Genomic DNA, 24,379 nt, shown 5'->3' with positions numbered 1-24,379 from the left:
AGCAGAACACAAATGGGTCTAACGTTGTAGCTAGCTAAATATGGAAATGTTGGTCCTTTTTTGGTATGGATGAGCACAATGCATGTCATCTGTGGAATTGAAACATTCAACAGTGGAAAATGTGGCAGTGAAGATTACACATTTCACTGTAACCAGGTCATGAAGCTGTGGTTATTATGTTCCCACGCAATAATTTTCATATTCATGTATTTTCTCATATGTCTACCATTTGTGTATGGAGTTTTGAATAATGGTCAAGTCAGGGTGGTCATCCACTGTAAGGTGTCATGCAAACAGTACAAACTCAGGGGTACTGTTTCACTTTCCTATGGGGTCTTTGAATGTGGGTAATCCCAGGACAAAGGCAAACAGTACACATAACGTTGAATTAGAGCCTATTAATAATTAATAATCATTCAAACATTATGTTGGCCTGGTCTCACTCACGTCTCATCCATGTTACTACTCTCATTTTCCTTTGGACAAAGTCTTATATTTACTCTCCTTCCCTTTCAACGCCCAGCCTTTGTGCCACTTGTGGCGGCCATTTATGAATGAATGTAATGAAATGATAAGCAATGTAAATAGACTTCGCTTTGCATCATATTCTTCCATCATTCAAAGCCCTGGATTTTTATTTATACCCTGTCTCAATGAACAGCAGGAGGAGGAGGAGGCAAATGTAACAGCAGATAACAGTACAGCCTGGAGAGGATACAATGATTCAGCTGTAAAGTGTAGACTGATACAGTCTTTGTGTGGAGAAAGACTGTCCTCTTTCCCATAGCTTTTACTGCCCTGTAGGATGCCTACATGATGGTGTGCTCCACTGATGGAGAGAACCATAAAGAAAGGGTCAGAGTTGAGTTATCCGTGTTATTGTGACCTCCTGGCAGTACCATGAACACAGCTCCTAGTCCAATCCTAGTCAGACTAAGGAGGGCATGGAGGGTAAATGTTATTGATGAGAAAGACTCCTGGAGGCGAATCTCTGGCCATGAGAGGCCATGGAGGCGAAACAGACACAAAGGTCCTATTTGATGTTTTTCCACAGTGTTCATCTGGGATATGGACACATTTCATGTTTAGGTTTCCTATTTATGACACGTTTCCCATGGTCAACAACTGCACTGTATAAAAAGAAATCCTGTTGTTTTTACGATAACTTACTGGCAACCAATTACCTGTAAGTTACTGTAAAAAAGGTACAGTATGTTACCTTAAATTCCAAAGAAACTTTGGTTTAACAGTACATTACTGTATTAATTTTTTTACAGTAATTTACAGGTAACTGGCTGCCAGTAAGTTCCTGTAAAAACAGTACTGAGGACGACACAGAGAGGAATGTTTACAATATATTGTCAGTGCCAAGGCTCATTGGCTTATATTATGCAATAAAGATATAGAAATGGCTGAGGTTCATGTACGCTCTGCACATAAATGCTTCGATAGTGAAATGTTATGAAAATGTGCCATGTGTGAGAGACAGTGACGTGAACCACCTCAAACAGCCTTAAACTAGGTACATTATCTTCACCAAGGACAACAAGAGAATGTAAGCTAATGCTCTGTGTTTTACCTATGGGTATCATCTGTTCTTGTAGAATGTAACTAGCATTTATGTTTTTTGTCTACACTAAACGAACATTCAGACTAACATGTTCAAAGTTGTGTGACAGTCAAATCCCTATTTTCTCCTTCAGCAATACACTCTGCTCTCATTTCCCTTGTGACTATGTAGCTTTGAATCCAGCTATATCTTACCCATATTCCCCAGTCACCCAGCTTTTTAGGGAGTTTTTTACCTTAAAAGGCCATGCCGAGTCGAGCTGTGGTTTCCTGTGGGAGGGCTTTCCTCTCTCCGCCTGTGTAACTGGGGCCTGGACCTGCCCCTCCTCCCCCTTTACCTCCCTCTCTCTCTCTGGTTCTCCCTCTCTTTCTAGCGGCAAGTCCTGGCTCCTCCACTCTGCCACTCCCTCACACACAAATACACGTTCACTTCTGGTCTCTTTCCTGTTCCAGGCAGAGTAGAGGACAGTCCCTACAAAGCCAGATATACACAGCGTATGAGTGGCTCAATTGGACGGTTCTCTGTGCGATTCTGCTGTCCCCTCCACTCCAAGCTGACCTGACCTCTTACTTAACAGAGGTTAAATATACTTTAAGACATTCCTCCTTTCTCTCATGCTGGTTTAGATGTTTCACTAAATAACCCAAAAATCTGAGCCCAATGATGACCTAATGGAGGATACTGTAGATATTTCCAAACAACTTTACTGCCCACTACAACTACACAATCATGAGAGGCTGGGTGGGGGTGGGGTGGAAGAGACAGTGAGAAATGAAGAGAGAAAGGGGAGAGAGACAGAGAGAGAGAGAGAGAGAGAGAGAGAGAGAGAGAGAGTACTCCAAGTAGTGGGTGCTCATTGAAACATTAAATCATCCTCAGCCCATAACATCCTCTGTGAGGAGCATCCTGATTCCTCCTCAGATCAGACAATGATAAATGACTTAGTGAGCTCGCTCATGTCCATATAAGGTATACTTCCACATGCTGAAGATGACTCCTGCTTTACTGAGTACTTTTGAAAACTGCCACAGGTGTTGGTGTGTCATCACTCATCATTAGGTTGGATATGAGTACTTAATCATCCCTGTTGAGGAAATAGGTATTGCAGCATCACAAGTGTGTTGTGACACAGAAACATAGCCTACTGAAAGCAGTAGTCATACAATAACTACTGTATTAACACATTTGAGCACTATAAATTATTGGAATAGACCTGCATTCATGATACAACATGAATAAGGGAGAGACTAATAGCAAAACTCTCCTTCTCATCTAGTCTCTTGCTCTCTCCTGTGATCTCAATGCTGTCTGAGTGATCAGATTACTGTTTGTGTGCCTCCTGCTCATTATAACCCCATCTAAACTTGTACCACAGGCTTCTGCCCCAACGTGCCTCAGGACAATTCTCAAATAACTATCTGGATTATTGTGTACTGATCAGAACAAATCAAAGAACATGTGGTTATGGAATAAATCTGCAGGACTTGTCCTTGTTATTTTGCTTCATAGAAACGGTTGGCCATAGGCATACAGCCCATCCGGTTTCCAATGGGAAGTGTGCATTGTGAGGCAGTATAATGTGATGGTGATGTATTGATGTGGGATCCCACAGTCGTCACATGGTGACATGCACAGGGACAGGCTTCGTCCCCGACTGACTGAGCGGTGAGAAAAGGTTGAGTCACCCAGGTGAGTGTTTACGAGTGAGCGTTTGTGTCAGTGTATGCGTGTGTACACATACAGTACCAGTCAAAGGTTTGGACACACCTACTCATTCCAGGGTTTTTCTTTATTTTTTTACTATTTCCTACATTTCCGCCTTTTGCATGACGTCATTCCAACAGGCACGAATGCAGCAATGATAATCAGGGGAACATGTGACCTTCTCACACAGCTGTTTGTGAGTGTGTGTGTGAGTGTGTGTGTGAGTGTGTGTATGTGTGTGAGCGTGTGTGTGTGTTACAGAGGACGAGGAGAACATCATCCTCACGGCTGATAACAGAGACCAGGTGGTGCAGTGTCTAGGATGAGTCATAGTCAGAGAGTCTGAGAGGGATTACAAGGGAATGAATGGAGCTGGAGGTGTAGTTCAGGCCTGCTTTAATTTCTATGACTGGGAAAGAGTGAGAGCCATGACTACATGCTTTTGTGTTCATCATAGTGATAAGGAAGCAAAACTGAGAAAGAATGACTGTTTGAACAATTGAGAGAAGTGTAACTACATTGTAATTAATGGTTGAAGCCATTAATAGTGGTGATTAACATGTTCATATAGGTTTACCACTTACAAATATAATAGGTATGGTAGGAGTAGGATTCCTTTCCTCTTAAGAGAGAAAAAGATCAGCAGGTAAAAATTACGTTTAAAAGATGTTGAGAGAGTCTGCAGATTCATAATCCATGCCAGAATTAATATCCATCAATTCCATCATAACTCTCCCCTTTCCTTATCTCTCTCATATTTTCCGCCTTACATACTTCAGACCAGTATAATTCATGGTTAGAAATCATATACACTTACATACACTTATACTACCTATTCAAACTCAGCAACATATTTCATATTGGTCTAACTTCTTTTGAAGCATTTCTGTGGCTCCTTTTCTGAAACAGAATGCGGGCCTGGAAATGTGGGAGAGAATATTAAAAGCACTAAATTATGCTCCAGAGTTTCTGTGTCAGAGGGAACATGCTGAAATATTCAGAAGTATTTCTGATCTCTGGATCCAGAGTGTTCTGAGGCCCCATCAACCTATGTGGTGCCAGCTCCATAGAGTCCATACAGTTGCCTGTCTGAATTCAGGCCTATTCCTAGAGAGGAGATGTTTACATTTAGCAGACACTTTTATCCAGAGCGACTTACATGAGCAATTATGGTTAAGTGCCTTGCTCAAGGGGACATCGGCAGATTTTTCATCTAGTCGGCTCAGAGATTTGAACCATCTACCTTTTGGTTACTGGCCCAATGTTCTTAACCTGCTGTCCCAAAGACAGACATTGAAGGGACAGAGGAAGCCAATTGTAAAACATATTTAAATAACCATGATATGTGATCCTTCTGGTTCTCAACCCACTTTCAGAAATGGGCTCCATATTTGGGAAATTCCAGTGGCATCCATCCATGCAGAAATGCAGTGTGAACAGAACAGCAGTGCAATGTCTTATTCTCAAGAGCAGAAAACGCCACAACAAAGAACCATGAAAACACTAGAAAAACAAGTAAATATTCCTTTCTATTAATTCTTAATATCTAATGGATTTGGATTCCTCATGTCTCATTCCTTAGTGGATGAGATTTGTTATGATTAGACCCTCTGAGCATAAGTCATTGTATTCTTAGGGGGATACCTTTAATCACACTGGCTTACAGTGCTTACATACAATACAAATGAGTTGTTCCCTTTAAAGCCATATTATCATCATATGAACCTGTCATCAAATGATCTTTGCCATATGTCAAACGCTTATGGACTTAGCAGGCTTTATCTGAACTACTTATGGCCCTACAATAAAGCTGTTAGCCTGGGTTGACGGGTGGGCTGGACAGTACATGGTGTGACATTTTTCACTTCAGTGAGCTTTTCCTGGCCAACTCCCTTGGCACCACTCAAGGGGAAATTGTATGACGGGTAGGGTTGCAAAATTGGGGGAACTTTCAATAAATTCCCTGGTTTTCCTTAAATCCCGGTTGGAGGTCTACTGGAATCAGGAGGGAATAAGCAGGAAATCCAGAATCTTCCAACCAGGATTTCTGAAAAACCAGGGAATTTATTGAAAGTTCCCCGAATTTTGCAACCCTAATGATGGGACTATGGCAACTTTGCACCTCAGTGTCACCCAAGTCATAGCAGCTGTCTGTAAACAATGCTGTTCCATGAATCAGGGGAGTTGGGGCGGTTAGGATGACTTTGGCACTGACAAACCTAACATCTAATAGTGAAAGCACAGTGTTATAAATCAGATCAGGTTCCTCACTGGAAAGTATGTGTAGAGCCAATCAATAAATGTCGCCATGAGGCCTCTTTTGTCATTTGATCTTCTTCTGACCCCTCTAAAACACTGACTATTGTATAACATCCGACCAGTTGGAAAATGAGTTTTTTTCCCAGATCTTTGGGAATGAATAACTTACAGCTCGCATAACTACGCTGTCTATACACAAGGAGAGTGTGTACGGAAGAGATTTAATGAGTTGATAAAATCCCAGATATATTTGGTCTATGTGTTTTGCTTTGGATAAACATGCCAAGGGGAATATACACAGTGTTAACACTGCTATTAGCTTACAAATGCAATTATAATTAGTTGCGTAGGCTGTTGTTGTAGTGGTTTACCACAGATAGACAGTTGTAGTGCAGCTGCTACGCTACTAAGCTGTGAACAGACAGACAGGCTGCAGGTCCAGGTTTAGGGGGGGACACCCCCTGCACATCTCTCCACATACACCCCTATGAGAGAAAACCTCTCCATAGTTCTCCCATTGTTCACAATGCCCTGGCTCTCTGTGAATTTTCACCCCTCACTCATCAAATTCAAATATCAGGTGTACAGAAATCTGGGCAAAATGGTATCTTTCAGAGGTTGGTGTTTGTTAGCAGAATGCATAATTTTTGTATGTCAATCCTTAATAAGAATCATGTTTATTTGTCTATGTCTTCCTGTTTCGATGGCAGCCATTATTCTCCATCAGGGTTGGGAAGTAACTGACTACATGTAATCAGTAATATCTAATCTGATTATTAAAAAACGGTAACTGTAATCAGTTACCAGCTAAAATATTGTAAACAGATTACAGTTGCTTTTTAAAAACTAGATGATTACTTCTCGGATTACTTTTAAATTCAGAAAGGATGAAAAAATACATTATGACACCTTTCTGTTTTCTCAATGACATTCAATTCAGCATTGAAAAAAGGTGCAAGTTTAAGTTTGTTCCACCTGAGCGAGTCTGACCACAAGTCAGGGACCACTATGATGACACACCAAATACGTTTGATGGATCCTTTTTGTCTTCTAATGGTAAGTAATCCAACAGTAACTGAAAGTAATCAGATTACATTACTGAGTTTGGGTAATCCAAAAGTTACGTTACTGATTACAATTTTGGACAGGAAACTAGTAAATGTAATGGATTACATTTAGAAGGTAACCTATCCAACCCTGTACTCCATTCTCTCCAATCAACAGGACATCTGATCCCCTCATCAAAACCTAAAAACCCTGGCATTCCCACTAATATCAGCTTGGTGAGGGGAAACTACGTCAATGCAACCTCATTAGATCTGTCTTTTGTTGTATCTGGAGCTGCTAAGCATCCTGTGTTAGTGGCTTGGATGGCCGGTCCAACAATAGCCTACAGACATCTTCACCAAGCAATCACAACTTGATAACTCTCTCTCTCTTTCTCTCTCTTTCTCTCTCTTTCTCTCGCTCACTCACAACAGAGCCCAAACCTATTCTTGAGCAGGACAAGAGGTGTGTTAAGCATTGTATGTCAACACTTCCAACCACAGGGTTAAATGTGGAAACAGGCCCTGTGTTTCTCTCTCCTGTCTGATCGGTCTTTTTTTCAGTGAAAACATAGCAACCCAAATAAGGAGATTGGCTGAGGGCTGCTGTGTGAGTGAGTGTGTACAGCGGGCCAAGACATTCTTTAGAAAGGCCTCGTATGGGTGGTTTGATTGGGTGGAGTGGGGTGGGGTGGGGGAATGTCTGGTGAGGTGAGGGGGACGGAGTGATGAGTGCAGGGCGGGAGGGATGGAGGATGGAGAGGAGAGGAGGTCATCGGAGACTAACCTCAGGTTTAGTTGGGCATTTAAAACATTGACGGCAGCCCTAGGCTTGAGTCTGCATCCCTCTGTGCTGCGCGTGCTCCCTCTCTCTCTCACTCCCTCGCTCTCCCTCTTTTCTACCTCTGTCTGTCTCTCTATCCCTCTGACTCTTGTGGACGCAGGTTCCAGTGGACGTTTCTCCAGTACTGAACAGGACAGACTCTGTCTCAAACTACAGGGGTAACACCTCAACTTTCTCAGCTACATTTCTCATCTCAGTGAGCACACTCTAACCAGGCACCATGGAGGCCATCAAGAAGAAGATGCAGATGCTGAAGCTGGACAAGGAGAACGCCATCGACCGCGCAGAGCAGGCCGAGACCGATAAGAAGGCAGCGGAGGACAAGTGCAAGCAGGTGGGTTCAGTTACATGGAACTCAAAAGAGTTCTACCTGGAACCAAAGGGTTGTACCTGGAACCAAAAGGGTTTCTTCAAAGGGTTCTCCTATGGGGACAGCCGAATAACCTTTTTTGTTCTAGATAGCACCTTTTTTTTCTAAGAGTATACAGAAGGATAAGGTGTGGGATTTGGTCAATGGGTATGTTTATAACATTGTCTAATAGATTAGTTTAAAGCTCTGCGCAGGTTTTTACAAGAGAAATCTGAGTTGGATGATGATGATGCTCAAACTCAAACCATGTACAGGCTCTGATGTTATGTCTCTTACTGCTCCAGACTTTGTAAGCCAATCTCAACATTTATTCCATACTAGACATATTTCTGAGGAAATGAGGCATAAACACATCACACAGTTTATTTAATTAATCCCAGACATTATGTTTGATTAAAGTATGGACCTAAATCAAAGAGTTATATTGTTAGCAATTTATTGTTAGTGAATTTTAAAAGAAGATGTAAGACCAAGTCAATCAAAGTTGATGAAAATGTATGAAATAATCTAAGTTTATTAAACAAAATGAAAGCATCTTAAAGATGATGCTTTAGAGAGGCAGAGTGTGCATATGCCTACAATGGCTTCAGCTGACAGAGCTTGGTGTGAAAGTGTTAATGTCGGCATAAACCAACAAATGACTCATGGACTCAATGAAACATGAAGACGCTCTGAGGCAAGTTTCCTTACCAACAGCCCACAACAGCCTTGGGAGGGAAAGAGGACAGGATGACAACTCCTTCAATGGACCACACACAGTACCACTGGGACTTGACAAGAAGCCAAGAGTTTGGCTTTAGTGAGCATCAAACTGAATTCAGCACATCACATAAGGATTTATTTATGATTATTTGTATTGTATTCTGCATTGTTGGGAAGGGCCCGTAAGTAAGCATTTCACTGTTAGTCTACACCTGTTGTTTACGAAGCAGGTGACTATAACATTTTATTTGATTTGATTCATGATGGTCTGAGTACTACATCCCCCACCTTGGACTAAAGTGATGCCAACTGAAAAAAGGACAAATAAGTGCTGAATGCAGCATCACTGGGATATGTCTTGATTGATGGTCTGTTTTCATTAAGGCTCGGCCCCAAATCAAGATATTTGGTCCTACAATCACAACCTCTACAGCCACGGAGACCCAGGCGCCAGAGCCTATTCACCCAGAGTTTGGAGGTTTGTGATGGGGCTCTGGCTGGGGTCTACTGGGAGATCAAGGGTGTCTGTACGGTCGTCCATCCAAATGCCTGACAGGTGTCTCCACCTGGATAGCGGCTGTATTTTTAGACAGCAGGAGAGATAGGCCGTGTGGAATCCAGTGGGATTATCAGGAGCACTTCAGAGCCCCACAGGCACAGAGAGGAACTCTGATTAGGGACTACTTAGCTCCCAGTGTGTGTGCAGGATGTGCATGCCAACACTCTTGTTAGTTCTGACTAAAAATAAACGTAGCTTTCAACACCCCGAAGGACGTCACCATGCACATTCTAGACTTATCATCTCATCACTATTACTTTGACCAGATTATCAATCCATCAGCAGAGTTGTTATCATTTTATAGGCATTAATGTTCCTCTCTAATGTTTTACCATCCCATGATAGAGGGGTGTAATAATGGTACCCATGGGGGTGCCCAATAGGTCCCTGAAAAACAAGATGGATTGGTCCTGTAAAGTACACTGAACACAAACATTTCCCCAAGTCAATAAAGCTCCTGGTAAATGAAAACGCACACCCTTTTATTTGCGGCTCTGAGGAATTTGATATAGCTAGATGTGTAGCTGAAGCACAATGCTTTCAAAGCATACACACTCCCGCCCATACCAAAATATTTTCTTATAGAAAATTGGAAATAAAATCTTTCCAATTCAACCACTTAAATTGATTTGATTAATTAATAAAAGAGGATAAACAAAAACGATAAGACATAAAGGAAACTTGATACTAAAAACCTTGAGTTGACCTCAAGGCAAAACACCTGGGGGAATTTGAAGGATTCTTCAAGAGACTTTCTTGTTTAACTTTGATAGGGCTGTAATTTAAGAAGAGTAAAATATGTTATCATATATAATACTGAAAGAAGAAAAGACACCAAAAGAAAATGTATATGTGTGTGTGAGAGAGCTATCGGGTGAGAGAGAGAGAGAGAGAGAGAGAGAGAGAGAGAGAGAGAGAGAGAGAGAGAGGGAGCGAGAGAGCGAGATAGAGAGAGAGAGAGAGAGAGAGAGAGAGAGAGAGAGTGAGAGAGAGAGAGAGAGAGAGAGAGAGAGAGAGAGAGAGAGAGAGAGAGAGAGACGAGAGAGAGAGAGAGAGAGAGAGAGAGAGAGAGAGGGAGCGAGAGAGGCAGAGAAGAGAGAGAGAGGGAGCGAGCGCGAGAGAGAGAGAGAGAGAGAGAGAGAGAGAGAGAGAGGTGGGGGGGGGTTAACTGTGTGTACTTTTAACTAACAAACACCTGTCCTGCTCTAGCTGGAAGACGAGCTGCTGAGCCTGCAGAAGAATCTGAAGGGGACTGAAGATGAGTTGGACAAATACTCTGAGGCCCTCAAAGACGCCCAGGAGAAACTGGAACAGTCTGAGAAGACCGCCGCAGACGTGAGTAGGCAGCAAAGCACCCTGGGTAGAGCCTCTATAACACGCCCACTGGGTGGAGATTGGAGAGAGGGGACTAGGAGGAGGTTGGGGGTATGGGTTAAAGCCCACATACTCATTAACCAAACCACAGGCCCCCCAGTTCCTGTCATATGTTTACGTTTGTTTAGAAAATATATAGACTAAAAAGCAGGCTAAGAATAACGGGCTAATATTGCTTATTTGGGGAACAGTAATGTAATGTAATGGTCCATCTGCTACACAGGTTCTCAGTTATGAACAGTCCCTATTTCCAAGGCTTTATTATTCAGTTAGATAATTGTTACAGTATTGAGCATTAGTGGAATGGCTCCCACCTGTTGGGACTGAGCCTTCACCCAGTCCCTTCACTATCACTAAGTGCTCGAACACACCAATAACGTTTGCCTACCGAGATTACTTGCGAAAATGTCGGCAGTCAGACGTAAACAGCACGCTGAACGATCAGTAAGCGAACAGGAGATCCACATTCCGTGCAATGTGTGTGACCATTAAGAGGCCTTCAGAACACCAAAACCAAATATGGCCACTGTTGTACCAGCACAGATCATTATTTTGAATGGGAATATCCATTCTACAGATTCTATTTCTATGGCTGGTCCGTTGCCCCAGTGCCAGTGCCAGCTGTGAGTGTGCTTTGATCAGGCCTATCTGTTGGGGAGGAGATCAGAGAGTGTGTTCACATTCCTGTGCACCCAGTCCTGAAAGATGAGCTCGCTAACACCCCCATACACACTCACACTCAGTCGCTCTGTTACACCTAAGCACAGCAGCACTGGTTAACAGACAGGAATGCTGGTAAACACTGCACAGTGGTTATTGTATGGCTGGTCGGCTGCTGTAAAGGGGGTATCCCTCTACACCTTCTCTGACTGTACTGTACTGTCCAGCAGTACTTACAGGCTTAATTTCAAAGTTTTATGTAGAATTAAGGGTGTATTTGTTGTACTTATAAGGGGTATTTTTCAATATTGAGTAAGGATAAACTTGTATTGTTGTTTTTCAATAGCCACAATCTTATTCTAATCTGTAGCCATTAAAATATATAAAATGTACAGATGTTCATCAGAAGAAAGGCAGGTTTTGACATACAAGCAGCTGTCAGAGAGGACGGCACTGTCTGTTTTGCCTGTGGCTAAATTATGTTATCCTGCTGTCATCATCAGATATTATCACTCACACCAGACCAACTTTCAAACACAGTAGGCCTGGTGCCTGGGATCTGCAAGCAGACAGACAGAATGAATGACCACAAATATTTATACAATAAACAATCTAAGCAAACCAACATTTAGCAGCAACAATACAGTTCCTGTAACACTTTCTAAAATAAACTCTAAGGAAAGAGATAGCGGTTTATGGATAAGATAGCAAAGTATCTCAGTCAATGAAGGTTATCTGAGCTGAGTGTGTCCCCCAACTTCCACAAGGCCACTGTATTGTTTGGGTTTCCGGATATCCTAGGGAAATCCACTGTTGTGTTGCACAGGGAGAGACAGGAAGTGGCCGACTAGGCCCAGGCAGGCAGGACTGACATGGCAGCTCTGAGGAATTCAGGGCAGGCCTCCTGTGAAAACATGCTCCTGAATGCTCCGCCACATGTCATTTATTAGAGGCAGCAGTCAACTCATTACATATATGAATTCACACAGCCGATGCAGATGAGGAGGAGGGAAGAGCTATCCAGATAGCTGTTGGAGGGAAGAGCTAACAGTAATCCTGTCTGGTATGCTAACGGTAGCCTGTGTTTGTAACTAAGGGCCATTCTTAAGATAGCCTAGTGGTATGGAGTAGGGTGGAGTTGCCCCTAGAAACTGATCTAAGGTCAGTTTTGCTTCCCCCTTAATGATTAACATCAGGATTTTGGGGAGGGGGAACTCCAACCTGAAGCATGTGGTATGTCCTACACTCTTAGAAAAATAGGTGGTATCTAGAACCTAAAAGGGTTCTTCGGCTGTCCCCATAGGAGAACCCTTTGAAGAACCCTTTTGGGATCCAGGTAGAACCATTTTGGGTTCCATGTAGAACCCTTTCCACAGAGATTTCTACATGGAACCCAAAAAGGTTCTACCTGGATCCCAAAAGGGTTCGACCTGGAACCAAAAATTGTTCTCATATGGGACAGCTGAAGAACCCTTTTGGAACCCTTTTTTCTAAGAGTGTACAGTATGTCTGTGTCTGTGGGGCATGCTACATTATGAGGGAGTGGGCTGAGGTGAATAGGGGGCTGGTGGTAGTTTATTGCAGGCCTGTTACTGAGAAGGGTTGTGGAGCAGCAGGGGAGAGCAGGCTCCAATAGCTGAGTAGCAGTCCCGGAATGTCAGGAATGCAGCTAAAGCAAACAGAAAGGCCCACACAGTTCTGTGTCTAATGAAATCAATGCTCCAAGCTTTTCCGGTGGGCAAATCACACAGGCATTTACAGAGCTGGAGCTGTATCGACCACATTTCCACAACAGACACTCATTTGAGACACCATAAATCAAAACCTGCTTATTCCATCTGCTGGCTGGAGTATATACAGACAACTGAATCATACGCATTGCTTTGTGTATTGGCACCCACACACATATGAGGTATTTAACAATAAAGTTACAGTAGCCAATACAAATAGGCATCTCCAGAGCTACTCTAACACACCACAACATACAGTATAGCCTAAAAATCTAACACTTTGGACTTTGATCTGGACAACTCTTGATAAAACATGGATTTTTTGGTACACTGTAATATATACTATACAGCATAATAAGAATGAACTGTTCAGTTTAATCTCTTAGGTCAATGATGACTTTTCCCTATCAGAGAGGGGAGCTATTTCTATAGGCAATTAAAAGTGTTACATTTAGCCTAATGTTTGCTGGACTGGATTTCCCCTGTACTCCCTGTTCTTTTGTGACTGAACTGAAGCCCTGAATTTGAAGAACATACGTAATTTACCATAGGCAACTGTTGACGTACATAAGGCTTTATAGGCTATGTACTGTATTGATGTCTCATCATTTGAACTATTCATTGAATTTTCATTGAAAGTTCCCTTCGCCTACACCACCCTCAAACATCACGCAACCAGGACGGGCACGCCCCGCCTATCCTGGAACCGTGACCTCATCTGAATCACACTACTCTGGGTTGGAGGAGTGCACATTAACTTTCCTCATAATTCCTGCCATTTTATCTGCCTTTCAAAACTGGAACGCTCTGCTTCGCTAATGCGTTCATACATATTACATTCCAAAGTAGATATTTGAATACTTTTGTTAAGCCATACTTAGGCTGAAGCTGAACTAAAGAAACATTTCGGAAACACCTGGATAGCCTACTGCTTTGGCTTATACAACTTATATTTTTCCACTTGAGATTTCTATTCTGCTCTTTCGGTCCATTCCAAAGATTTTGAAAACTATTTGTAGCTTATATCCTGTTTGGAATAGACCAAAGCAGCTTTTGCACAATATTTTATTTTTCTATAGCAAAAGTTTTATTTTTAACCAAATAGTACGACAATGACAGGTTTGAATTCTTTGGAAGCTGTGAAGAGAAAGATCCAGTGTTTGCAACAGCAAGCCGACGATGCAGAAGACCGAACCCAAGTTTTACAGAGAGAACTGGATGGGGAACGAGAACTTCGGGAGAAAGTGAGACAATAGAATACTTATATTTTCCCTCTCTCTGTCTATTCCCTTTGGAAACGTCTTTTACCTGTCCTTCTCCCCCTGACCAAGTCTGTCATGATGTTACGTTTTGTAATAGTGTGGAAAGGCCACGTTAATTAATTGATCTGCCGGTAGTGATGAAGACATACAATGCATGTCGTTGGTCTCCAAAAAAAGCTGGATAATCATTCTCAGAGGTGTTATAAAAGTAGGAATCATCCATCTTTGCCTTAGAAAGTCCTCTATTGACGTATTTCATAGCATAAATATATGTTCTTATATTTGCTTTGGACATTGTCACATTTACTTTTCAATATAAAGGAAGTAAGCTGTAAGTAGGCTACTTCATTAGTATTACATCTTAATAAGGCCTAATTTTGGTTTGTATAAGTGCAAATACTGGAATAAGATGTTAGTAGCCTATAGGTAAATAGGGTAATTCTGGAGGGCCAGTTCAAACTTAAGTTTCTTTTGAAGTAGCTGGATGGTTCAAAAAGTATTTCACATACTGTTCCTTTTGAAATGTGCCTAGGGGATCTGAATCATCAAACTTATTTGCAATGTAAGTATTAAATGTCTTGTTGCATTATGCAATATTAGATTTTGACAGAGAGAGAGTGAGGTAGGGAGCGAGAGATTGGCGAGAGAGAGAATGAGGAGAGAGAGTTGTGGAGTTGCTGCTCAGTAGAATGGGAGGCAGTCTTGACTTGTTATGTATGTTAAAACACTTGATTGTGTATGTAGAGAGCGTATGTAGGCTACCATTTGCATACTTGTAGGAGGCCTGATGAGAGAATTAGAGAGAGAAAGCTCAGGTCTTGCCTGGAAAGGCAGCAGAGGTGAGGTAATGAGAAGATATGGCTAAAGCAGGGGTTTTCCCTTCATTTCAGAGCAATCCATCACAGGGAGTGAAAGAAAGAGAGATGTGAAATGGATGCTTGATGGATGGCATTGTCCTCCACGAGAAGCCCAGGATGTAAATGTGTGCCACTGGCATCTTGGGAGTTGTTGTCAGCTATAGGCCTTGTGGGGAGGCAGCTTTCACTGACATAAGTCGCTCTGGATAAGAGCGTCTGCTAAATGACGTAAATGTAAATGTAATATGGTGATAAACAAAGAAGAGAGAACCTCAAGGCACATTGGACAGAGCTGATGACAGAATACTGACTCAGGGAAACTATGTGGGCCTGTGAGAAGTTTAAGTACCAGGCTTGGTGAGGGATACTACTGCTATTCTGGTTGGGATGGAGGTCTATTCCATTTCAATTCAGGATGTTAATCGAAAGGTCTACATAGAAAAGTAAAAAAAATAGACAGTTTTCAGTTATGTCCATTGTAATGAATTTTAAAGGTACAATATGCAGAAATCGCTCTGCCATTTCCTGGTTGCTAAAATTAGAATAGTTTGCCTAATTTCTGTTTGTGAAAAAACAAGCAATGCATAGCGTAGAGAATCATTGTACCATCTAAATGCTGTGACATATCTTTTCAATAACCAAAAATATTGTATTTTCAGCTGTTTGAAGCTGGTGTACAAAACTGAAAGTGAAAGACGCACAAACAAAACTTAAGAACGGGAAGCATAGAAAGAGCGCAAATAGAACAGATCTACCGCTTCTTAGACTTGCTTTCAATGAGAATGACAGATCTATAGCTCATAGTTCTAAGTGAATTTTGGCGGGTCGCCCAAAAAGTTACATATTGCAGCTTTAATACATCCCTTGAATTAACCCCAAGCCCCCAACCTGGCTGCTATTGAGATCTACCATTCATTCACAGTTTACTCAGACACAGACTGTCTTAACATAATTTCAGTCTTCTCAGCTTCAAAGCATAAGAACACGTACCTCTTAAACTCAAGCTATTCGTCTGTGTTCAAGGATGAAAAGACTTGAAGTGGTTGAGTGAGCACTTGTGTAGCAACCTTATGGGAGTATGGGCCCATGTGTGAGTAATTGGCACAAAGCAGGGTGATTTCTTGGCACAACAAACCCTTTCATTGGATCATGGTACACAAAAGAGGGAACATTGTTGTGTCTTTTGGCCTCAAACTAATTCCTTGACGTTCATTTGGAGTGAAGTGGCACTCTTGTCTTTCAAGGTGTTATTTACTTTACACAACACCCTCAGCTTTTGTTGAATCACCATGGAAAGATTTAATTAGGAAAAGCGTGAGGAGCAAAGTGTGCACCATTTACATTATTTTGCATATTCATATCAACAGTTCTCAGTTTAGTTTAGAGGTTCATTTAGATATAATCCATTTCCCATTCATGTAGATAAGAAGAATGATTGCCATCTACTGGACACAGACGTCAATTCAACGTCTGTTCCACGTTGGTTCAACGTAATTTCTTTAAAATGATGTGGAAACAACATTGATTCAACCAGTGTGTGCCCAGTAAGTAGCTATAGCCCAGGCTCAGCTAACTCCACTCCCAGTTGAGCAAAGCCTCTTCCTGGAGGGACTACCTCTGGCTCGATGTAGACCAAGTTGCACCAAACCACAGATCTAGGATCTGATTACCCTACCCCCAGTCCTAGTCATAACCATTAGAGGGATGAAACAGTATCTGACCCAGTATCAGTGGTTAGAGACGCAGCTTCTCTACTCCCTGCCCCTGAGGAACATGCCCAGGATACTGCCTGCCTGCCAGCTCCACTCCGACACTTCCTGTGCTTCAGCCCAGATCAGCAGGAAGATAAGCAGATGCTGGACATTTCTCCCAGGCCCGGGCTGTATGATACAGACACATCCTGATTATATGAAGGGTCAAGACAACCCAGTTGCTGTTTGATGTTGGTCACTGACTTTGTTGCTGAAAGTATTTCTCACCAATTCTTTTTTCTTTGAAATACCCCAACTATCCCTTGTTATAATAGACTTAAGGGCAGACAACAGTCTCTCCCTTTCACCAAGCTTTAAATTACATTTGTTTGCTTGGATCTGTATGCTTTTGACAGCCACGTAAACATACAGTAGCCTACAGTGAATGCCAAATAGGCCTAGATCTGTTGACTGGCCTGTCTGGTAATTGGCTAGTGGTTTCCTGCCCCTAATAGCACCCGGATGAATTGTATGCTATGGAAAGAATTACCTCCTTGTTCCACTGGGTTATTTTTTCTCTTTGGACTTTCTCCATGGGAATATCACAACTTTCCAAATTTAACTTTAACAGTAATACATTTTGGCATTAATCGAAGTTCCACGGGGCACTCCCATGAACCTTCGAAGTACAGTATTTGATGGAGTGGATTGAGGGATGCAGTGGAGGGTAAACGCACGTAAACCTTTACACCATTTACGTACTTTTTTTTGTGAAATAGCGTTTACTCACCTTTTATTTTGTTAATTATCTTTTACCCACTTATTATTGTGTTCCCAGCGTTGATCAATGCTCAGAACGCTAATATTCCATGTGGGGTCCCCTGAAATGTAAATGGAATCCCCTAAGAGAATCTGTAACCTTATCAAACACATTAATAACTTGTGTCTCTTCAAATGGGTATAGAATACAACATTTTAGAGTCAACTAAGCAGTTTACAGCGCAGAAAACTGAATTGCAGTGCAGCTCACATGAGATACTAAGAACATGAATGTGATTAAAAAGATAACACATTTCAATATAAACATCTCCACATCCTATTTTTCTGGACTTTTCTAGCATCCAGTCCAAATTGACTATTTTGGGAGGGATTACCTGATGTGCATTGTGTGTAATTTTTACTACAGAAAATTGCATTAGGCCTTCCCTATAGACATGCATGAAAATTCAATCAAACAATACAGTTCTAAAAATGTAAAATGTTTTGGTTTATATCGGTGGTTGTTCGTCTTATCTCGATCACCCACTGAGTTTATATTTTACCCACCTTTTTTTTTACCACTACATCACTGGAGTGGATATTGTCTTATACTTACTTACAGTGTTGACCAGGGGTCCCACTGGCTGCCATGCATATCGACAGGCCTAAGCTTGTCTACTGCTTTAGAGTTGTGGGAGGGGGTCACCATGATATATGGACCAGTAAATAGTTTTACTAGCGGAATGTTTACTTGACCTGATGGCACTTAACTCTCTGGTCTCTGCTGTCAGCAAGGCTCAAGGTTTAAGACCCAATTGAGCTCTTGCATCCTTATTTGCATGCATACCCACACTACTGGGGAGCCTACTGAAGCTCAGGCCTTTTGTTTTACCAATGTTTTAAGACTCATACATGAATCAGTGAGCAGTGAGCAGTCTCCACTATAAAGCTGGCTTAAGTCTGGATGAAGAATGGAACAGGGTCTGAATGTGGCTGAAATATGATGGAGTTGTCCACTCTATTCATTCAGCATCCTATTTGCATTGAAAAGGCTTGTGGAGCTGCATTAGAAGCATGTGCCTGATGTTTAATAGCCTGCCTTTTACATATCTCATTCTCCTCCTGACATGCCTGCTTATATGAGGCTGTCTTTGCATGTCAAGTCTCTGCTAACAGATGGGATCACACCAGGACTGGACCAGCACTATAACATAGCGCCTGCCTGGAACACTTCCATAGAAACCCAAGCCTTATGCTCTTCATTACCCCACCGTCCTCAAATTAAGCAATTATTACATTCCTGATGTCTCACTTCCTTGTGCTGTATTCCTCCTTCCCTCTCAATGCCTATGACTCAACAGGATGAGAGCGACAACAGGAATGTGTTTCCTAATGAATGGCATGTCTCACCTCCTTGGTCCTTTGTGGCTCAGTTCAAGTACCCCTCGCTGCGGCACATAGAACGGGGTGGAGTCGGCTGTGGGGCTGACTCCACCCACAACACATTTTCATTGGTTGAGGAGCATTCTCATTCCACCACGTTCGAGATGTTTGTTCAGCAATACAACATAGCCTGCGTGGTTATATGTCAGCACGTACATGCAGCTACAAATCAGCTAGCTTGCCACTCTAGCTCTAGCTAGCTGGCTAACATTATACAGTGCCTTGGCAAAAGTATTCATCCCCCTTGGCGTTTTTCCTATTTTGTTGCATTACAACCTGTAATTTAAATGGATTTTTATTTGCATTTCATGTAATGGACATATACAAAATAGTCCAAATTAGTGAAGTGGAATGAAAAAAATACTTTTAAAAAAATAAAAAAATAAAAAGGGAAAAGTGGTGCGTGCATATGTATTCACCCCCTTTGCTATGAAGCCCCTAAATAAGATCTGGTGCAACCAATTACATTCAGAAGTCACATAATTAGTTAAATAAAGTCCACCTGTGTGCAATCTAAGTGTCACATGATTTGTCACATGATCTCAGTATATATATATACCTGTTCTGAAAGGCTCCAGAGTCTGCAACACCACTAAGCAAGGGGCACCACCAAGCAAGCAGCACCATGAAGACCAAGGAGCTCTCCAAACAGGTCAGGGACAAAGTTGTGGAGGAGTACAGATCAGGGTTGGGTTATAAAAAAATATCTGAAACTTTGAACATCCCACCTTTAAATCCATTATAAAAAAATTGAAAGAATATGGCACCACAACAAACCTGCCATGAGAGAGCCGCCCACCAAAACTCACGGACCAGGCAAGGAGGGCATTAATCAGAGAGGCAACAAAGAGACCAAAGATAACCCTGAAGGAGCTGCAAAGCTCCACAGCGGCGATTGGAGTATCTGTCCATAGGACCACTTTAAGCCGTACACTCCACAGAGCTGGGCTTTACGGAAGAGTGTCCAGAAAAAAGCCATTGCTTCAAGAAAAAAAGAAGCAAACACGTTTGGTGTTCGCCAAAAGGCATGTGGGAGACTCCCCAAACATATGGAAGAAGGTACTCTGGTCAGATGAGACTAAAATTGAGCTTTTTGGCCATCAAGGAAAATGTCTGGCGCAAACCCAACACCTCTCATCCCCCCGAGAACACCATCCCCACAGTGAAGCATGATGGTGGCAGCATCATGCTGTGGGGATGTTTTTCATCGGCAGGAACTGGGAAACTGGTCAGAATTGAAGGAATGATGGATGGCGCTAAATACAGGAAAATTATTGAGGGAAATCTCAGTCTTCCAGAGATTTGAGACTGCGACGGAGGTTCACCTTCCAGCAGGACAATGACCCTAAGCATACTGCTAAAGCAACACTCGAGTGGTTTAAGGGGAAACATTTCAATGTCTTGGAATGGCCTAGTCAAAGCCCAGACCTCAATCCAATTGAGAATCTGTGGTATGACTTAAAGATTGCTGTACACCAGCGGAACCAATCCAACTTGAAGGAGATGGAGCAGTTTTGCCTTGAAGAATGGGCAAAAATCCCAGTGGCTAGATGTGCCAAGCTTATAAAGACATACCCCAAGAGACTTGCAGCTGTAATTGCTGCTAAAGGTGGCTTTACAAAGTATTGACTTTGGGGGGGTTAATAGTTATGCACGCTCAAGTTTTCTGTTTTTCTGTTATTTCTTGTTTGTTTCACAATAAAATATATTTTGCATCTTCAAAGTGGTAAGCATGTTGTGTAAATCAAATGATACAAACTCCCCAAAAATCTATTTTAATTCCAGGTTGTAAGGCAACAAAATAAGAAAAATGCCAAGGGGGGGGGGGTGAATACTTTCGCAAGGTTTACAGAGTCAGTCACGTCTAACAATAAAAAACATTGTTTTTTGGTTAATCATTTCGATTGCCTGTAAATACTTTTTTATGCATGCTTATGGTGCTATAGCGTTTAAGTTTTCACACTTCGAAAATGTTTGTTTAGTGGCTGTCGTCCTCCGTCTCTCTCTGTGTGTGTGTGTGTGTGTGTGTGTGAAGGTACTAGGGTTAGTGCTATCTGGTATCCTTGGGACATCCCTACCCTAACCTTAACCCCTACCTTAACGCTTACCTAACCTTAAAATCATGTTTTTCATGAAATGTGATGATATTTGGATGAAACCAGTTCAAAGTATGATGACCAAAGTATACAAAATTACTGTTGCTTCTACATTGATAATGTTTGATCATAAAGGTACTGGTCCCCTCCCCATGTCAAACACTTGGATTCAGGATGCAGGATTATTAAGGGGATGGGGGTGACATCACCCTAACTCTCATTTGAATACACCAATGATAACATGATATTCTCTTACCTAATTTAAATAAGTACTGCCTTATAACCAACATTGGAGAAGGTGTGTTTGCAGAGGGGCAATGGTTTATATGGCTAGATAGCTACTCAACTGGTGCCAAAATTTGACTGTAGGGTGTCAGCAAATATAATAAAAAGTATACACTATTCATCTATGGCAAAGATAGTTATATGTTTCCCCTTTCATCGGTGTCTGGTGTTTTTCTACTTACTGGCTAGCTAGGTCTTCAGCCAGCATGGAACAAAAGCGGGGAGGGTTGTTCAAAACTCTGAGGTAGTTGTCTTGTCAACACATCCATCAGTGCTGCTGTGAACCGCATCACAAGAGACATGCCAAACAGGAGATGTGTAAAAACAAATAACATAATTGATGCAATTTCAATGTTGTTTCAGTTGCTTTGTGTATCACCAAATTTGCTTGAGATTATTTTACTGCTACACTGCTCACTGTATCCACGTTTCTTGACATGGGAGTTTCAAATAGCTTTCAGTCAAGGCAAGCTCATGAATATAAGCTCCCATGCCCACTCAGCCTGTCTTTTTTAAACTTCCTGATAGTTAGCCATGAGAGAGAAAATATTTTTTCTCAAATTTTGAGCATTTCTATCCCCCAAAATGATTATGGGTGATATTTTAGTCACTCAAAAGGCTATTTTACATGGGAATCAGAATGACTGTTCGGGACCATTAACCCTTACCTTAACCATTTTACATTTCAACTTCAATGGGGCAACGTCAGAGTTGGGACGTCCCAAGGATTCTGGATAGCATGGACCAAGGCACTAGCCGCTTGACAAGAGGGACAAACGCGTACCAGAGCCATGTATTTAGATAAATAAATGCAGGACTCTGACGGGTACCGCTCCAATCATCGCTTGTATGTATGGAAGCAAAGATGGTTTAGTTTGAAAACTCTGGCTTAAGTATGGAAATGGTAGTAGTAGTCTTGGTCCTGGTTGAATATCTCAGAGCGTCTGCTCTTTTCATAAAGTATGGTCCTTTGCCTCCGCAAATAAAAATGTGTGGTGTGCGGGGTTGGCCCACCCTGTTCCATGAGCCACAGCGAGGGGCTTCTCGCTCAGTTGGTAAGAGCATGACGCTAGCGGCGCCAGGGACTTGGGTTTGATTTCCGCTGGTGCCATCAATACGAAAATGTATTCAGTCACTGTATTTTATTTTTTTTATTTCACCTTTATTTAACCAGGTAAGCCAGTTGCTACCTATAAGTCGCTTTGGTAAAAATAAAGTGTCTGCTAAATTATATGGCCAATCCCTGTCGTCTATAGCTCAGCATTTACATAATTGTGGCCATTGAAAAGCCTCTGGTGTTGATATAAAGTATATTGGAGTTATATTGACAGCATTAAGAAAGCCAGTCGCGTGGCCAAAGGGAGGGAGATACCACTGTGTGCAGAGCAGGGGCCAAAGGGAGGGAGATACCACTGTGTGCAGAGCGGAGGACAAAGGGAGGGAGATACCACTGTGTGCAGAGCGGGGGACAAAGGGAGTGATTCAGCTATTCAGCACTCCAGATGCTGGGCTAACAACATCAAGCTTATTATAGTGAGCTGCGGGCGCTCATTGAGGATGCTGTGTCAGTGTGTAATTAGTGTCAGTAGGGTGTCGTTGTGTCATTAGCTGCCAAGCCTCAAACGGCCTCCAAACAACAGAACACATTCAGCTGGTACTGCAGACATATAGTAGCTACCTATGTGCTAGGAGTTTTTCCTGACCAATATAACTTGGGTTTTCAGTTTTTCCTGATCTGGCCATGGGATCAGAAAAAAACTCCTGGTCCTAGTTATAGACCATAACGTTAACTAAGGTTCCAAGTTTTTCCTGACGTGGCCAGGAGACACTCCTGGCCCTAGCCATAGCTACTGACACACTTTTCATTCAGAACACATTATTGTTGATAGCTATATTTAGCAGAGGTGGGACAAAGTCATTGTTATGCAAGTCACAAGTAAGTCTCAAGTCTTTGCCCTCGAGTCCCGAGTCAAGTCGAGTCAAAGATGAGGCAAGTCCCAAGTCGAGTCAAAAGTCAAAGCCATCAAGTCTCAAGTCGAGTCCAAAGTCCTACATTTTAGTTTCGAGTCATTTCAAGTCCTCTTAGCAAGCCTTTGCAAGTCATTACAAGTCCCCGTAGCAAGTCTTCTCGAGTCATAAGGCGCAAGTCCAAGTCAAGTCACGAGTCATTGATGTTAAAGTCCAAGTCGAGTTGCAAGTCTTTGTACATTTTGTCGAGTCGAGTCTGAAGTCATCAAATTCATGACTCGAGTCTGACTCGAGTCCAAGTCACATGACTCGAGTCCACACCTCTGATATTTAGTGCCATCATGACATAATATTAGACATGTCATTAATGTAGTCTATTTAGTTTCTCACTAGACATTTCCTATCTCCATTCATAATTGGATCGGCTTAGTTTATATGAGAGAGAGGAAGAGCTAACAGAGCATGTCCTTGTAGCTTGGTATCTTTGCTTTTCCTGAATCCCAGTGCTCACAGATGGTTTAATTTAAGCATTTTTTTCTGTGTGTGTGTCTATGTGTGATTGTGTGCATGTACACAAGTGTGTGTGTGTGTGTGTGTGTGTGTGTGTGTGTGTGTGTGTGTGTGTGTGTGTGTGTGTGTGTACGCATGCGTGCGCATGCGTGTGTGATTGCTCTCTAACATCTTCCTGGCACCACAAACATTCTCTTGAGTATGTTTTACCATATAAGGCGTGCGTCGCAGGCAGCCGGAGAATGCTGGGTGACTAAGGAAGGGGCATGGCTAGGGAAAGAGAGAGAAAGAGGGAGAGAGAGCTCTCCTCTGACCCTGAACTGACTGAGAAAGAAAGAGGGGAGGGAGGAAGGAGAGGGTTGGCTTCCTGTTCCTTTTCTACCTTTTTCCCCCTTTAAACTTATTCCACTTCCTTTCTCTCAAAAAGGGTCATTACATTTAGTCTAAAACGCTGAATGTGTAACAGGAATGTACTCATGTACTGTATAGGGTGATCCTGTAAGCTGTTATGTCAGTTTATTGGAAATGAGTTGCATACTTTTCTTTGTGGTACTTTTCAAGTCTCCAGAGTATTCATTAGCAACCATCCATAATGGCATGGGCCTGGTACATAGATAAGGTACTGTGTAGCTGAACAAACAACAACAAAATGCCACTCCCATTCAACCCTGAGAGACTTCTGTGGTTGAA

The 24,379-nt window shown here is 42.2% G+C and overlaps 1 protein-coding gene across 4 annotated transcripts in view; it reads left to right on the top strand.

Annotated features, from left to right (window-relative positions):
* Positions 1–7,361: 7,361 nt before the first annotated feature.
* The window catches only part of tpm4a (tropomyosin 4a), a 29,238-nt gene continuing 12,220 nt past the window's right edge, over positions 7,362–24,379 (top strand). The window contains exons 1-2 of one of the 4 annotated variants that reach the window (XM_041839686.2): positions 7,362–7,757; positions 10,264–10,389. In XM_041839686.2, coding sequence (XP_041695620.1) covers positions 7,644–7,757; positions 10,264–10,389 — 240 coding nt within the window. In that variant the 5' untranslated portion in view covers positions 7,362–7,643. Of the gene's footprint in view, positions 7,758–10,263; positions 10,390–13,574; positions 14,063–24,379 lie in introns of those variants that run through there. The other 3 variants (XM_041839685.2, XM_041839688.2, XM_041839687.2) reach the window with 3 other exon arrangements.

The sequence above is a fragment of the Coregonus clupeaformis genome, chromosome 20 (genome assembly GCF_020615455.1).
Source record: "Coregonus clupeaformis isolate EN_2021a chromosome 20, ASM2061545v1, whole genome shotgun sequence".
Taxonomy (NCBI): Eukaryota; Metazoa; Chordata; class Actinopteri; order Salmoniformes; family Salmonidae; genus Coregonus; species Coregonus clupeaformis.
The sequence above is the reverse complement of the archived record's forward strand: the minus strand, read 5'-3'. Positions and strand labels throughout refer to the sequence as shown.